This window comes from Trachymyrmex cornetzi, unplaced genomic scaffold (assembly GCF_001594075.2).
Source record: "Trachymyrmex cornetzi isolate Tcor2-1 unplaced genomic scaffold, Tcor1.1 scaffold687, whole genome shotgun sequence".
NCBI classification, from domain to species: domain Eukaryota; kingdom Metazoa; phylum Arthropoda; class Insecta; order Hymenoptera; family Formicidae; genus Trachymyrmex; species Trachymyrmex cornetzi.
In genome coordinates this window covers 609,182-627,678 of record NW_017300011.1, presented here as the reverse complement: position 1 = coordinate 627,678, position 18,497 = coordinate 609,182, and the positions used below count along the sequence as shown (strand labels likewise).

At 34.1% G+C, this 18,497-nt stretch overlaps 1 protein-coding gene across 1 annotated transcript in view; it reads right to left on the bottom strand.

The window, feature by feature from the left end:
• Window positions 1-18,497, bottom strand: part of wb (wing blister) — a 183,941-nt gene that overhangs the window by 115,732 nt on the left and 49,712 nt on the right. The window contains exons 3-6 of the mRNA XM_018517448.1: window positions 10,944-11,186; window positions 6,654-6,878; window positions 760-996; window positions 138-299 (exon numbers count right to left, since the gene is read on the bottom strand). Coding sequence (XP_018372950.1) covers window positions 138-299; window positions 760-996; window positions 6,654-6,878; window positions 10,944-11,186 — 867 coding nt within the window. The remainder of the gene's footprint in view (window positions 1-137; window positions 300-759; window positions 997-6,653; window positions 6,879-10,943; window positions 11,187-18,497) is intronic.

Sequence of the window (18,497 nt, the reverse complement as noted above, 5' to 3'; positions counted from 1 at the left end):
TATCCACAGCTCAAAAAATTACTTTTTTTCCTTTTCTGAGAACTTAATTTTTTTAGATGTGTTATGTTTGAAGTAAGAGAGTGGTTAAATGTTTTTTCTAGGATATTTATGCAATTGAAATTATAGCTCTCTCTTACCTTTCCCATACGCGTGTAAGAATCATCAGGAGTGCAGTAGCCTGTACTGCCACGTATGTTACAGTCGCAGGGTAAGCAGGGTTCCGATGCATCAGGTGCAACGCCATTCGGCCTGTAGTAGCCAACCTCACATTTCTCACAGTTTATACCGGTCGTATGTTCCTAAGATTTTGCAAATATGTCTCCAAATGTACTCGTAATACCTTATTTCTTAAATATATATATATGATCTTATTTTATTTTATTACTTATCCGACATTTTCAATATTAATAATTTTATAGACATTTATTATGCATATATTTATTATACCGCACAAGTAAAAGTTAATTTCTAAGGATACGAGGAACTAAATATGTTTTATTTGTACAATTTTTTGTAGATAGTTTTCAAATCGTACCTTAAGTACGTAAGTGTATATAGAAAATATTTGATCTTAAAAAATTGACTTTGAGATTATTACTTAAATATTATTCTGTAATTAATTACTCTCATTAGAGAACCACTCGTTTTCCAGGATGCGTGCGTTTGTCACTTTAAGATGCATTTAATTAAGATGTTAAAACGGATAGTCTCAATTAAACGGAACGCATTTGCGTTTCGTTTAACTTCTTATCATCTCACCGAGCAATTGACACACACGCCACCGCCTCGGTATTTCCCACGGATATCCATGGACATTCTCCTCTCGGCCACTTCCTGGTCATATCTGCAGGACGTTGCATGGCCATTGCAGTTGCACTTCTCGCAGTGAAAGCCCTTACCAGCTGTGCCGGGCTTCCACGGGATCTGATTGTACATGGGGCAGCATTTTTCGCATCTTTCACCGCACGTGTGGCGCTCGCATTCGCATTCCTGATGCTGAGAGATAACGTGAAATACGCTTATCAGATGCCGCGAATATCCATGTTCTTAAGTTACGCTTATCTATTAAGTCATACGGCGAATACGCACGATCTATTACAGATATGTTGCAGATAGGCTACAGGAGGAGGCGTTTGCCAGTTATGCTGCAATATCTCTATGTAATAATTTTGAGTCTGTTTGTGGAAACTTGTTTATCGTAAAGTTGCTTGGGATTTATGTCATCGTTCTGTTTCCTTGACTTGCTAATTATTATCAAGAAATTAATAACATTATGGCAATTTATCTAATATTTATTGTTGAGTTCTTAATTGACGTTCATGATATGTTAATTTAACACGTATACATATCTATCGATCCTAGTATTTACGTTTTAAAATACATTTTTTATTTCATTTGTTCACTCATTGTGTTATTTTGACACTAAGAAATGTTATAAATATTAATTTAACATAAAATATTCAAATAATATAATCACATTATGTTAAATTAATATTCGGACGTGTTAAACAAAATTTTAACAAGAACAGTATTAACACGAATAGAAAATGTTTTTTTGTATATGAAACATTTATTACCATGTATTATGTATGCCATACCGAGAATGATACCAAAGGGTTAATAATAATTTAACTATCTTTATAAACAATTTTCCCTTCATCACTTGATAAATTTTGTGGTAAGTAAGTTATTAATCTGCAATCGCTTTGGGACGCAAAATTAATTGATTCATTCATTGATTAGTCATGAATCGATGTATTCAGTAATGTTACTCCGGATGTTACCGCATTGCGGGATCATAAAGACGGGACTTCATAGACGCGGTCGTCTATCCGAATGTGCAAACGATATGCATATAATCGCGGATAACTATATTGCTAAGCTTAGAGTGGAGTTCACATTGCATTGGACGTTATATATTCAGTTTACGAGTTTCACTTTGTCGTTTAAAAGATTCAGCGAATGTCATAATATCGTGGAACTAGCAGATTACCCAATCATAGAAGAAACTATAGACAGCTCAAAGATCTGAATGCGCTTTATCGTAAATTCTAAATTTTCTCGACAAACAAGAACTATTGCATTTTTACTTCATAATATCAAATACTGTAATACATATACGATTATATTTGAGTATGTATAATATAATGAGATTATAATGAAAACAGCTACAAAACTGTCATAATTAATTGCAATACCACAACACTTTATACACGGAAAGAATAATTTTGATGAAGTATCTAAAAATTTAGCTAAATATAGATTTAATGATAATTTTCTTGAATTATTAAAATAATTATGTAGGACGTTTAAGCATAACGAGTAATGCTGAAAAACGTTTTGATAGTTCCAGTAATCAGCTGAAGTGTTCCACATAATCCAACAAAATTCTTTTCAGATTTGTATCTAGCTAAATTTTTTAATATTTCATTAAAATCATTCTTTTATAGTGTAACAATAAAATCAATGATCATCTTCAAGTTATAAATGACAGTTAATTAATGATTAATGATTAATATCACCGGATAACTCGCTTTCTCTGACAGAGTTACTTTGTATTGACTCCGTAATTATTGGAGCGTACATTGAATTGGGCCGAAGAAATCGCACAAAGAATTAGCCGAAAATAAATTGCGGCAGGATTAATGAGCTTCGATTTCACCGAAATATCGCGCGTCCGATAAACGTGAATGCATGCGGAAGAGCGAAAGGGTTAACGCGACGCGTGTGGCCTTATCATTGGCGTGACAAACGAACAGGCTACTCTGGTCAATTGCAATATCCCTCCATTAACACATGGTGGGTATTATTTACTGCCGATGATAATGGCTACCTCGTCTGCGATCAGCAATCAAACCCCGATTTCTGCAATTACTCTTCGCCACGGCGACGTTTAATGAACCTGAATTACATTTCATCGGAAATCATAATGTTTCGGAGCCGTTATTCTCGAATCAAGATAGCCCGGCCTCCGAAAAATAAAAACCTCTGATTCAACGTGATGCCTCAGAATGGTTGGCCTTAATTTTTACGACCGATTGTTTGACTAATTCATCGCTCGGAGCAATCTTTCTCTTTTATTAAAGAAAAGAAAAATATAATAATTTCAGGATCAATAATTTTCGGTTTATATAAGTGGAAATAAATATACTCAAACAGAAATCGATAATTTAAACATTAATAAATCAAGAACATGTGTGTGTTTGCGAATTTGTTTATGATTCATAAATTATATATTGCTTGAAAATTGCGAGAAATAAATCTCACGTGGAAATTTCTCCTCTAATTCGTATGCAGTTGACTAAACAGAAGTTATTAAAAAGAAAGATATTGATGACGCAATAATATGAATGACACTACGTAAAAAAATAATTATATTATATTTTTTCGTATATAAATCAATGTTTTTTTAGACAGAATTTTTTATGGAACTGAGAAATTTACGTTACATAAATGAACCATAAAATAAATTTAAGGCATTTTAAATCTCCCACCAAAAAAGCATGAAAATTTTGTACATCAGGCGAGAAAGACGGAAATTCAAGATTTTCTAATGTAAAAAAATTAAATGAGATATCTATTGTATATTTCCTACCAAAAAATTTAGTTTAAAATATTTTTAAATAAAGTTAAAAAAGTGCTACCATAATTCATTTTTCGATCGCGCAACGTTTAAAGAAATTTGTTTCAAATGTGTGGTAATTAATGTTAATTGACTAAAACGTATTCGAATGATAAATGCAACGAAAGAAATGTCCATTGCGAAAGTGACCGTAACATTGTATGGGGAATAAGTGCACAATATTCCCCAGTGTTCTCGTTCGTAGTGATAAACAGGAAAGAAATCAACGTCCTCTGTACTCTCAATCATCGCGCGCATTTCTGTTTTGCTTTCACGTTGTATCTGCCATTGCACTTTCCTCAACAATTCCCACTTCGATTCATAACAACGGACGCGCGCTGAATGAGCGCGTGTACTTAACTCGCATCGAATAAATAAACGTCGTGAAAATTACACGACGAGTAAGCTACAATGCAAAGGTCAATGCCCACTTTACGGCGATGTAGTGATTCCGATGCGGCGGAACGTAACGTTGCATCATGTATGACATAATGAATGTTCTATCACATTACGCGTTCACGATTTCGCGAAATGCTTGCAAAATTCTCGGAATGTTGAGTACATTGGCAGCGACACAAAAGGAAGTCGTAACGCTCAATGTAACATCTTTTGTCATTCTGCAGGTCTCATGAATAAAATTTTGGAAACCAAAACGAAAAATCTTGTACAAACTTTTCACATATCTCTCTTTCATTTATTACAATTTTAATTAAAGACAAGAATAAAACATTTCAAAATTATAAAAAGATTAATTTCTCTAATTTTAATATCTATTATTTTGCCAAAAAAAGATTATATTTATATAATATATAACAAATAATTTAAATAACAAAATTAATTTCTGGGAAACTTTATTTTTTTAAATAAAAATATCTTTTAATTCATCATTTAACTTATGTTCTGTACAAATAATGTATTTTGACAACGACGCTAATGCAACATGAGAAAGTAGATGTTGCTTTATGAGTATCGTGTAGGGAATTTTTTTAACTTGAACTTTGTCTGCACAGAATAAGGTAATCGCGAGAAGAGATTTCGCAATTTCAACGACAGCGTTGTTAAGAGACATAGTAAACTATTATTGTCTGTTAAAGCCGGCTGCATGGAACACAGACTAGGAGAATATCCATTCTCGGATTGTAGCGACATAAGGTGAGATTCATGTTTCTGTATGCAGCTCTGAGAGAGAGAGAGAGAGGGGGGGGGGAGAGAGAAACTCTGGCTTCGCGAAGAAATATGCCACGGACAAGAGTAATTAATCACTTGCGTTGACTATTGTCTTCCCGCTCGTGTATTGTGCCGCCTGAGAAACTGCAGCAACGTGTCCGTAATTAAACGTGAATCATCCCTTGGGATAAAACACGGCGTTTGCATTTTCATTCTGTCTCATGAGTGCTATAAATTTATTTCGTGCTACTTATTCACTATTAACCAGCATTCTCTTTCGCATTTAATGCGGTCTATTCATATTTTATGTTTGTATCATGTGGAAATAGTGTTTATGGCTCTAAAGCGCTATAATTTGTTTGATTAGAGAATTATAATTAGGTAAACACTAGGAAATTTTATATCGTTATACATATATGTATATATACTAGTATATATATTTGGTTGAATTAATCCTAGAATGCTATCGCTACTGAATGATATAGTATCGTCAATAAGGAAATTTTATATACAGTGAAATAGGTCACTCTTAACTAATGCAACACAAGTTTTTCATATATTTTATTTTTAATAACAAAATATATATTTTTAATAACAAAATATTTATAATCTTGACTTTTTATATGAACATAGATAATCTAATTATTAATTTAAATGGAAAGAAAGAATAATTACACTATAAACTCAATTTTCAAATGATATGAAATATGTAGTCCAAATTCGTATGTGTGTATGCCTTCTCATATGTTTAAATAAAATATGTGATAAAACTTTTTAAAAAATGAAATCCCTTATCACGCTCTTTATTATAAGATTATCCACCAAGAGATCTAAACTGACACATAAAAAAAGATAGAATTTTGAAAAAATTTTTCTTTGCTTATCCTAGCTTTTAGCTTATAACAGGTTGGATCTCCTAATGAGTATTGAAGGCATAGCTCAGCTTTTAATAATCTTGTTCATTTGTGAGTAAAATTTACGTATTAGCATTCTAAGGTTAATAATACTGTTTAAATCACTTGGCAGATTTTAGATAGAATTAGATAGAATTCTGAAAAAAATGTAGTATTACAAATAAAACTGTTTCACAATAATACATAACACGATTGAATTAACACAATTATTGTTTTAATAAAATATAACTCAAATAATTCATAACTCACGAAACAATCACATGATGAACTGAAAGAATTAGGTCATCCTTTGTTGAACGAGCAATTCTCACGGTTCTAATCATGATTCGTCATTCTATCTTCAATTTCAATTCCCACAACTCCGAACACGTACACTAGAGAAACCGCAACATTGATAGTGCCTAAAAAAAAACTAATGGCGCCTCCGAAAGCACCCCCGCTCCGCACGATCGCGGCGAAACCTTAATTCCTGGCGGTTTCTGCAGGCTTTATAGCAGGCAACGATTCGAGAAGGAGAGACCCGGCCATTAGCGGCGTCGGCGGACAAAGACCTGACAAGTTTATGGCACTTTCGACGGATTTATTTTCCAAGCAGCTAAATCTAAGTGTCCGTTTTCGAGAGCGTAACCAATTTTGGCGCCATGAAAATTGTCTCATTATAAGCTTTCCACGAATTTTCACGAGATGAATTCCACATTTTGCTACAAATCGAATACTATGCAAAAGAATTATACAAAATTTTTTAACGAAAAAGAGACGTTAAAAACACGTTCAAAAACTTTAAGTCAATGTAGCTATTAAATTAGGTATATTGTTCCCACATAAATTATAATTTAATAATAAAATATTATACATGTATTTTTAAAACGCATAAATCTAAAAATATATGTGCTAGTATGATGATACGTTACAATATTTATCAGTTAGTAACTATGTCGTCATGTACTTACCCCGTGTTGAACGCTGTACCGACATCGAGCCGCATGTCCGGAGCACAGGCAACGTCCTCCGATATTGATTTCCTTTATTGAATAAAATGCACGTCTCTTGTCAGCCTCGCCGTTACGTCGGAGACCCTGAAGACGAAGCCGCACAAATCTGGCCTGAGTGAATTCCTGCAGAGTCGCACTGTGATTCAGAGCCCCGGGTCGACCGTTCACCAAGTGCGTGTGGATCTTTCAAATAAAGAAATCGAAATCCTATTAATTACAACAATTTTGCTCGTTAAGTAGTTTATAGTATAATATAATATAATATTACCCATTAGTAAATATATACGATATTTGAGAGAGAGAGAGAGAGATTGCAATAATAAAAAAAATAACTCGATAATAATTTAATTTCCTATCTGCATTCGAAAAATGTGATCTCAAAGTATATTTCTAATTATAATTTTATTGCAAATAGTTTTAAAAATAAGAAGGGATCTCTATTTTTATTGTCAAAATATAACAGTTATATAATTAATTTTAATAGTGAGAAGAAAGGGAAGCAAATAAAATTAGATGCAATGTCTGTACTCCTATGATATGGTTGTTGAACGATCAGCGACGGTCAATTAGCGTCGGCGGGCAAAACTACTAAATTCCAGAGACATGGGCAAAGAAGTAAATCATCCCCGAATGGCGCTGCGTGCTAAGAATGGAACGGCGAGTTCCATAAATGGAGAGTATACGGTACCTAATAAGGAACAATCACTTGTATTTAGGATACCTCGCGATCTTTCGCTGATTGCCAAACTTTGTCTTCAATTTTTTGTTCATGCTTCCAACAAATCAACGAAGTTGTCTATGCACGTATCGATTGTTTTTAGTACTTGTGCATAATCTCACGGAAAGGACAGTTTTGCTGAAGTATCTAAAAATTTAGCTAGATACGAACCGAAAAATAATTTTGTTAGATCATCAAAATAATTATGTAGGACATCCCAACAGGGGCTAGAATTTTACAACTTTTGCAGCATTGCTCTTTATGCTTGAGATTCCTATACGTAATTATTTTAACGATACAACAGAATTATTCTTATCTTTAGGTCTGTGTGTGTATCTAGTTAAATTTTTAAACAGTTCAGCAAAATTGTTCTTTTCGTGCTATTGCGTTTCCATTCTCTTTCACTTTCTTATCTTGCTATTTTTATTTTCTCCAAAGAAGGTTTCTCCAAAAGCTGCAATACTGCGTAAGTGTAATTTCCAAAATAATATTTATTTACTGGAAAAATTATCGAAGACGTGGAACGAGAAGCAGGCTGATGTCACCCGGCTTCGAATTCTCGGTAACTCAGCTGATAATTAAAGCTTTGGGTGCACGCGGAATTGCGATGAGGGAAGAAACGAAAGAGAGAAACGTGAAGAGGGAATCGATGATACAAAAACAGCGATTCCTACATTCCGGCCATGTATGGCACTACATGGCCATATAAGGAAGTATCGCGTATGCACCTTCCTTAGGGAGGGAAGCTTGGTAGTTTTACGCTTCTACACGCGCGAGTCAGACACATGGGGAGGAGGAAAGAATAGGCGACCAAAGGAGGATGGAAGTGTATCTCTCGACATGCGGCAAACTCGTTGCACCCGCTGCCGTTTCGCAAGAAGAGATGTCTCCGCCACGAGAAGGAGATCCTCATACCTAAAGATTCTCGTTATCAGATGATTACCTTTTATTCCTCGGTCTGGTCGCAAAAGTGTGTTTTAACGATTCGCGCAGGTAGATGGAATAACGGAGGAATAATATTGGAAATTGGTTTCTCGAGTAGTAAGCATATTAAACGCTATTTCACTGAATAATGTTAACACTATATTGCAAATCTAAATATGAAATAAGTGTCTTCACATGCAATTTAATTTTCATGTAATCATACGTTTAAATGTGTAAATCGATTTTTTGTATGCAGTATATATTTACTTATTTTAATTACATCTGAGTTATAAAGGCATTTATTACACTTGTTATATAATGAATTTACAGTATATTAGCTGTAAAGTTAATATATTTATATATATTAGAGATATAAAAAAAATAAAGAGTTTCCTCTTTCTAAATAAGAAAGTTTTTAGTCTCCTAGTTTTTTCTGGAAAGAAAAACTCAGAGAATGCGGATAAAATATACTTTATACTTTACAAGATAAAATAAAAAAAATATAAGTTACTAAATAAGTGTGATTATCAAATTCTTACAAAAAATTAAAAAAATTTTTAATTACAAGCAAACTAAAAAAAAAAACAATTAAATAATCCGTTACAATAAATAAATTATTTCTTAAATAATTAAGATGGATCTGAGTTTAGTAATTCCTCACGCATTTAAGTTAAGTAGAGGATAACGCGTGTTAACGTAATTATAAGTAATTATGCCTTTCATAAATATAATTGCATATACCGTTTCCTCAATATTCTTACAATAAAGAATTAGAAACGCAGTTAGAATAAAACAAATCGATATACGCGGAAGAAGATGAAGGAAGTCACTTATAAATTTCTAACATAAAGAAACGTATTGCTTGCGGCAAACTTATTCCAGATGATAACGAGGTGAATGGTAAATTATCGTCACAAAACAGTGCCAATCGCACATCTCGTGCAAGAATGGCTCGGAATAATAACAGAAATACACACTTTCGTTTCGTTCTTAATGCATCTCTTCTAATATTCATTATTACTTTTAGGTTCTTCAATTTAAAATAAACTTTTCATAAACGCATCAAATTATCAATAGTTTTTAAAATATATGCGATCGAAAAATAAGAATTAATTAATCAAATCTGACATACAGAAATTAAGATATAACAAAAGCTTCAACCAATTACATTCTTACTAATAAAGTTTTAAGAGATATAATAAAAGAAAAATATTTTTTAATGATATTAAAATTTATAAAATATATTAAAAATGCAATAAAAAAGATTTCGAAACACCCATTATATATATGATCGAGAAAGGCCTGTTTACGTCAAGTGGCGCCTGGTTCGCCGTTTATTAATGACCTTAAGTCGCCTCCGTACTATTATATTTAAAAAAAAATAAAACCGAGAGAGAGAGAGAGAGAGAGAGAGAGAGAGAGAGGCAAGAGAGACGAAAAACGGGTTTTTTTTTCTACCGGAAGCAAGCGGGCCGGCAACCCCGTTGCCTGTAAAATCAGCTCCCGCTAATCATCCAATCGCGTAATTGCACACGCGCGGCTGCATAAAATCGACGATAATTAACGATGCTGAGTGCGGCCGTGAGGATTTTCGCAAGGATTATTGATAATGACACGGTTAGTCGCGCTCGTAGCGGAACGAATGCTGCGAAAAATGCATTGGCGAGCATGCTCGTTGCATCACGCATGTTATTAACATAACTTTTTATATTGGTTTAACACTTCCGAAAAAAGAATTTCAAAAAAACAATAAGATTCAATTGTGAAATAAACAGTATAAAATAATCTCTAAATTTCTATAAGAATAATTTTCTATACTTAACTTTTATTGAGAGAGCGTGTCAGAATAAAATTATTTTATTGCCGATAAAATGAAGCGCCGTTAAAGAAATTACATTGGTAATATCTGACATTTAAATACTAAATAATTGTAATGAATGAGTGAAGGTGAAGACGATTCATTTTCGATGACGATTAGGCATCATAGCACACAGAGGTGCGCCGATTGGCAGTCTGACATTTGTATGCAACAGGTTATTAGAGATAGGTCGTTATGTTACTTTATGGTTAGCAGTTAAAGGGCTCGCGCGAAAAATGCACTTCGACGTGCTTTTAGTAAGGGCTAATTATCCGCGTTTTCAACGCTGGCAACATTCGACGTTGCGATAAATACGTTGTGTTATTTGCACATGTAACAACATTTCTGGACCTTTAATGGTAGTTGCGAGTTTTTTATACATCAGTTGAGTAATTTATTTCTGTTTCCTGGTTTTGCAATGTTAAACTAATTTATGGGAACAAGTTACAATTAGCAAGTGCATAAATGTTGCTTGATATAGTAACTTTATTTTATACGAAAAAGTGCTCGATTTAATTATACATCTATTATTAATTTAATTATATACCTATTATTATTAAAATGCAGCAAATGTGTGTATAAAACTATCAAGAAACTCACTGAAATAAAGTAAGATTGATATTGCAAGACGATATTTTTTCGGGAGGAGTGACTATAAAAGAAGATAAAATCGTGTGTAAAAAGAAAAAGCTGATATATAGGCGGGTCACATTTTTCGAGCTTTATGAAACAAGAACCATGTCCTCACCTCGCCGTTCTCCATGGGGGTTTGTCTGGAGTACTGGCTGGTGCATATGACCTCGTCGTCGGTGACGTAAACGGGTTTGCCCGCGACAGGCGGTGCCGAATATCTCGTCCAGCATTCCCCATCGCTCGGCGCGTAATACTGCCATGGCTGGAAGTTCTCGCCATCCAGAGATCTCTCCAGAATCCAGGCCGCGGGTCTCGGCGAGTTCGCGGACTTCACTATCACGTATTCCACTTGGTAGACCTGAAAATATAATAACGTAAACTTGAATGCAAAGATGTTGGTAAAAGAAATTATATCGATAGTACAATTTCCTAATTAATTATTAATTGTAAAACAACAAAATTAATATTATAATATCTGAAATATTATCAGAAAAGTTAAAATTTGTATGGAATTATGTGTACGTTAACTTATTATTGCAACGATTAAACCTGGATCAACAAAAAATTTTGGTGTATATTTAACAAAAAAGAATTATCTTAATCAACAAGAAATTCTGTATTTAAGAGAAAATAATTAATCATGCTTATCTGGTCTCTCTAATTTCTACAGAAATTCTAATTTGTTTATTTCAAACAGACAAACTAGAGGAATATACCAAATAATGTAATTAGAATTTCCAATTAATGTAACTAGATCTTTTTTTCAGTAAAAATTAAATATAATAAAGTTTAACATAGCGTAATAATATAGAATTTAAGCGTAATCAGTGATTCGTATTTTCGACGTTCACGAAGGGAAAATGAAGTCCGTATTCTCTCTGCACCCGCGACTCTTCGTATCATGTCCTCGTTGCAGCGCGCTAAGATAAAAATCACGAGCTCAATGCCGGAGGCTGGATTTGCAGGTCTCCCGCGGTTCGTCGGAAACCCCGCCGAGACCAGGATCTTGGATAATTAATTCCAAGCCACGGATTGCGCAGAACTAGTTGGTATTCGTTCGCGTACCATCGACATATCATAGAAGAACACAATATCGTTATAATGCGCCACTGCGTCAATCTTTCTATCTTTTCATCTCAATCAATCATTCCAGGAAAAATATCACACCATTCACAACCGGATATTAAAATTGCTGTCTGCGCTTAGAATGCGTCAACTGCGATTTTGTATGCAGTTTGAGTAGACAAGCGATGAAAATCGGCCGCTACTTGCTATAGCTTCTTTTGCTTGCCTTATTATCTTCTCATTGTTTGCATGTTAAAAACGCTATGAATTGATAGTTAAGTACTGTATGCATACACTATGTGCAGACCCCGCTATATCTCTCGACTATGTCTTGGTATCGCCGGATGTAAATGGCGCAAATTTTAAAATACAATCTGGCGTAGCAAATCGTTAACGGGCGCATACGTAGGCGAGTATTACATTACAGGATGTTTCGTTGAATACTAGACACGTGAATGATACTAGGTACGTATCGTTAGATTATATAAAGATAATAATGTACTAGGTAAATTATCTTTACATAACACACGATGTTACATGATATTTTAGATAAGCACTTCTTCAGCTAAATGTTAATATATTTTTAAATATGATGTATATTTTAATTAACCTTTACTGGGAAAGCCATTATAGTGAAGCTGAAGTAACATCACATTTAGAGGTAAGCAATACAATGAATTATAACAAATCTTACTCGAGGAAAAGCTATAAGATTTTAAAAATAGAACCCTACTCCATAAAGCTTAATATAGCGGTATTAAAAAAAACAGCCGGAAAATGCAAAAGAAATCTTCAATTAAAATTAAATAAATCGAAAGTAAAATTAAATATCATAATTCAATTAAAATTTTTTCTTCATTTATGAAGACATCAAACACTCTAAAACTTTGGCGAATCCCGAATGTACGAGAGGATGTGCAATCACATGCATCTCCAACTGCAGTCGTGATTTAACAAGACGCGAGTCCTTCATCCTGCTGTCGTTCCACGTCTTTGTCGTTGTCATTGTCGTTGTTCTCGTTGTGTCGTCGTTACGTCGGCATTGTGAGACCGGACCGACGCCCACTTTCGGACCATAAAGACAGATCGCATGTCCGCGATACCGGCTTCGTTTCCTTCTAAGGACTTCGTCCGGAACGGCCGATTCGGACCCGTGGAGAAGCCGGCTTCAATTATCCGGCCCTTTTACTTCGTAGACGAGGATATGTGCGGCTCCGTGTGTGAATGTGAGCATTCCGCGATCGCCTTTAGGCATTAGAGGATCGTTACATCGGCGATCGAGAAGTAATCTTTAATTTGTGCGACCAATGGCCTTGCTGTATGAATTATACGACGTATTGACGTGACGGGCAGCATTAACGAGGATGTAGCCGTCTCGTTTAGCATGTGGAATGTGCGAACATATATATGGCAGCATTGAGGATGGCTGTAGGGGAATACGTTTGCGCATCAACATTGTTATGACAGGAGCAAAGGAAAAGGGAAAGCGTTACGACGCAGTCTCTTCCCGAGTCTTCCCTGCCTTTTACCAGCTAAATATTTGCGTTGGCCGCACATGCTTCTCCGGTTTCCAGTTGCCTTCGGCATCGCGTGCCTCGTCATATGGGGTAGGTCATAAGCAAACCACGTATGCATTACTGGCTCAAGGTTGCCCCCTTCCGATTCTCGAGGGTGTTGGGTATTCCACGCGGACGATGTATACGTGAACTGCAGAGTTTATCGCACCAGCACACGACAGAATTATTGAAGGATAAGGTGTGTTTAAATGGACGACCACATGCTTGACAGGCTACGAAATAAACGTCGTCGGACTACCATTCAAGGAGAATGAACAAAAACTAGAAGTTAAATCTGGAAACACAAATGAAGTTTTTGCTACTACATGTGTTTACATTCTTGCTTTAATTTAATGTGCCTTCGCATTCTCATATTTCCCAAACACGATAAACAAAAAATTATTTGGGTGTAATAAATTATATTAAATTATATCTTTTAGGAATTCATATGTATGATAAAAATATAATTTTTATGTCTTTCCTCAAACTTAAAGATTGAGATGGATAATTAACTCTCCGTATATAATCCGGATCTTTCTGGAACATGTGAAATTTTACCTGTCAAATTTTTCCAAAATAAAGGCTGGTGGAGTCCGATTCTCTTATTGAGTTAAACATTTTTAAACAATTTATATTTTTTCCTCATTTTTACTGAAATTCATCTTTTTTATTAAATATAGGTTTTAACACATAAGTAAAAAAAGATTCAAATTGCAGACGGAGGATTAATTAAACTAATTTTAAAATCTTTCTGTAAATTTATGTACATTATCACGAAAGGTATAATTCATTTTTTAATTATTATTTTGAGGAACGATATTATCGCATGTTGCAAAATGGATCGTATTATCGCGTGAGAGCTTGTCGATACTTCATAGATCGTGTTAAGGTGTTCCAGGGCGGAATACTTGATTCAAGGGATACTCCGTTTACGTTCAGTGGAATTAACGCGTGTAAATACCAGAGGCGGGATTGGATAGCTTTGGATGAAGGCACGTCAAGGGCCGTACTTGACGCACCTTGCCTCGACCTTCCGATATATCCAATGGCGTAGACATCACAGTCACGCTATAAAAATTACTAAGATTTACTGAATTGCACAATTAAGAAATAATTTTGCTTCAATACAAAATTGCAAACTTTTACAATCTAATAATGATTGCGTCAACAAAATTGTTGTCCTATATGAATATATACAATATTTTAATCTATTTCACACTTGATATTTCTAATTGAACAGACAACTGATTCCAATTAATTAATATAAAAAGTAATAAAAATAATTTTCCATTGTTGCATTCAATATTAACCCCTGCAGACTCTGTACACGTAATGAACATCAAATTTAAAGAAATTATCCGTTAAAATTAGTTAATTCTATCGACATCATTTGAGATCAGATGTACATAATATGCCTACGGAAAAACAGTCAAAATTTTGAAAAAAAAATTAATTGTTTAGTATGAATTACTTATTAAAATGCTTTTGAATTGAATTAAAAAAATTTTTTTAACATGATTCCAGTAAAATCAGCTCTGAAGGAATTAAATCGAATCGCAGTATTATGCTCTTTTCATATCGAACTATCGCGGGCACTGACAATGCCATTTTAGGAATACCATCATGATTTCTTTCGCGAAAATGAAAAGTGGTCGCGCTCGATCTCGCGCTTGGTATCCAAGAAACATGGATTGTGTTTTGCCTTCGTGGTCTCCGTGGGGAATTCTCGAAGTACCGGCCACGGTGACACGGCGCGAGAGAAATGCAACGGACGGCTCCCACGATCACGGGCGACGGCTTCTTTCGACGTTAAACGCATCCACAACCTTGTAAGGATGCGCCTGGTATTAGCATCGGTGACAGAAATGGCTTTATAGCTGACGCGTACAAAGAAAGTCGAAAATCTAAAGAATCAATGTCCTTTCTTTAGATAACGCTACCACACTGTTAAATTTTATAGGGTCAAATTAACTTAACGTGAACCGCCACTGCTCCTACTTAATAATATCGTTATATTTTACTAAAACAATGGTTATATTTGACACTATACAGTATCAATTTAATTACCATTTTAGTACAATATATTTAGTAGGAGCAGTGGCGAGTCACATTAGGTTAAATTTGACACTATAAATTTAACAGTGCAAAATGAATCAAGGTAAAAAAAAATATATATATATAATGCATCAAACATAATAATGCTTTTATAAATTTTGCATAACGCTTATTCTTAAAGTAGTAAGTTAGTCTGTAATAAAAAAGAAACAGAAAACGATCAGTTATTTAGCTTCCATTATAGAGAGTATATTATTTTTTATTTCTTCTTTAATTTAAATATTATTAGAATATCATTAAAATATTATTAGAAAAAAATGTTAATTATTACTTTGTAAAAATCACGTTTCTTAATTTAGACTGTCAATTACATGATACTATCTATTCCTATAAGATCGCCGCAACAAATCAAATACTTTCACGTATAATCATACGGCCGATCACTCTTGACTGCTTCCCAAAGAAAGGCTTTACCAGAATTACTAACCAGTTAACTCGGACGAAGAAGAGCAGATATCATCGGGCGCGAGACTGTGAACGACTCGCTGAGGTGTGGAAGCGACAGAAGAAACTAAGGAGTCAGTATCGTAAACAGATCTCCCACGACTCGAGGCTGTTATCGGCGACAGGATCTCGAAGGAGAAGCGACACCCCTCAGTGCTTACTCTCATTCGCGCGCGTTTACAGCCGTTTTACAGTTTCACGCTCGCCAGCAACAATGAGCGACGTATGTTGACCATCATTTGTGCGATCCGCGATAATAAACGAGCCGTGTAATCTTGGAACGACTTGGGATATCGCGATTAATTGCGTTAATAACGGAAGATAAGAAAGGAAATGTGAAATTCTGTGATAATCAATAATTTATTGATGGTTTAAGCTAAGCGACTGTATGTCGCTTAATTTAATCCATCGATAAATTGATGTTCTGTTATTTAATAAAGATTATTCAGTAAAGATAACAAATTACTCTCTAAAACTTTTAGAGTGAATCTCAAGAAACTCTCTCTTAAAGATTGAAAATTGAGCCTCTCTTTTGTAAGACCGGCTCAATTTTCATCTTTAAAGTGAAATTCCACTTCAAAGAATTTAGAGAATAGATATATAGCTTATTTGCTATACATAACTAAAAAATTGTCATTTTTTAGTTGTTTACAAAAAAGAATGGAAATACACAAAGAAAAAGGAAAAAAACATATTTTTATTCCTCTACAATCAATTATTGCAACAAAAATTGTATTTTAAAATTAAAATTACATTTTTTTGTAATTCAAAATATTAATATTATAATTTTCTAAAAAAATTTATTTTTTGAGTATTGTCAATGTTGTAGCGAATGAACGATATATATCATTTTTTAATTGGAAGATAAGAGGGACAAAAGCAATAGAATCTAAATTTTGATACTAGTACTCTTCGAACTAGTACTCTTGAAATTAAGCAATAAGTTAAACTCTATCTGCAAGTTATAAAAAAGATCAATATATCATACGTTAAGTGATATAATATAATACATGTATAATTATATTAAGAGAAATACTATAAAGTTAAAGAAACTTATGGGTGATTAAAGGGCGCATTGTAAATTCAGCAACGAACAAAGAGTTGCCACATGTTCACTCACATTGTGAACAAAAGTCGCTTGTCGTCGTCGTGAAGATTCTCACGAAGTAAGGTGCTCCAGCACCCCTTTATGGGCGCGACCAACGTGGGACCCCCTTCTTGACCGAGGCTAAGGGGCATCACTAATAAATTGGCATTGCACGCTATCTCGCCAGGTCCGTAAATGGGGTGCACCAAGAGAGGAGTGCACCGGCAAGAAAATTTACCGGACGGCCGGTTTCCGAAGCCATTAAGACTCGAAGTATCTGTACCTCGTTTCGTCTGAGCTTTCTTCGGGACCGAACAAGCAACGAAGAAATATCTGTTGTTATTAGAAATCCTATGAGTCCTCTCGCTATCTTTTCTTGCGGAAGCACGAATATTAATGATTTACACACGCAACGTCATTCGTACCTCTTGTCTTATTTGAAAGGTTAAGTAAGAGAAAACGAAAGTACTCGTCGCTTGTAGCGTGATGTAATAAATAACATGCTAAATAGAATGCGTACTAAACACATAAAAAAATACACAAAATGTTCTGGGCTTAGTGAAGAATATTTTGACAAAGAAAAACAAAAATGTATACAAATGTAATATTTTTTTTTATAAAAGTCTATAACAAGTATAGGTCCTATTTATTTTATTTTTTATTTATTTATCAGACATAAAATGTAAATATCCTCATATAAAAAATTCAAATTTTAAAAATAAATTTTTCAGTAAGACGTCTATAAAAATATTAATTTATTAAAATATTTATTTTCAGCCAACGAAGAATAAGACTGCCTACGGGACTTGTATTATTAGACAATATCTTGTCATCATATATTAACGTTTCACTTCATTGTCGACCTACGCAAACGAAACAACCCACGATAGTAAAAGGGTGAAGAAGCAGGGTAAAACACAGAACAAAAGCGATTCTCTTGGAAAACTGACGCCTTTCGACTCCCACGTGAGCAGACTTCAAAATGTACCTACCACGAGTTGTCGCGATCGAGCGGAATGACGTGAACGCGGTTGTAAACAGTTTTAATTAGATATTCGTGGTCGACATTCCAATTTGTATGATTAATCTAAGAGTCGATTTCGTAATTCTAGCAAATTATTCAAGGAAAATACGCATCAACAGAACAAAAGTTATTACGAATAAAAAAATTCATTTAGATTATTCTAAATAATAAGAAATACAGAAAAAATGCGATTTTATGTGTTATAAAACTGTCTAGCGTAATTACAAAGAGCATATTATTAATCATGATATTAATACTGTTTTTAAAAAGCATTTCTGTGTGTGTGTACGTCAATTAAGAATTACTAAATAAAGTATGTTAATTAAGAATTAATAAATAAAGTTATTGTCTGTACGAATCAAATGAAACACAAAGATA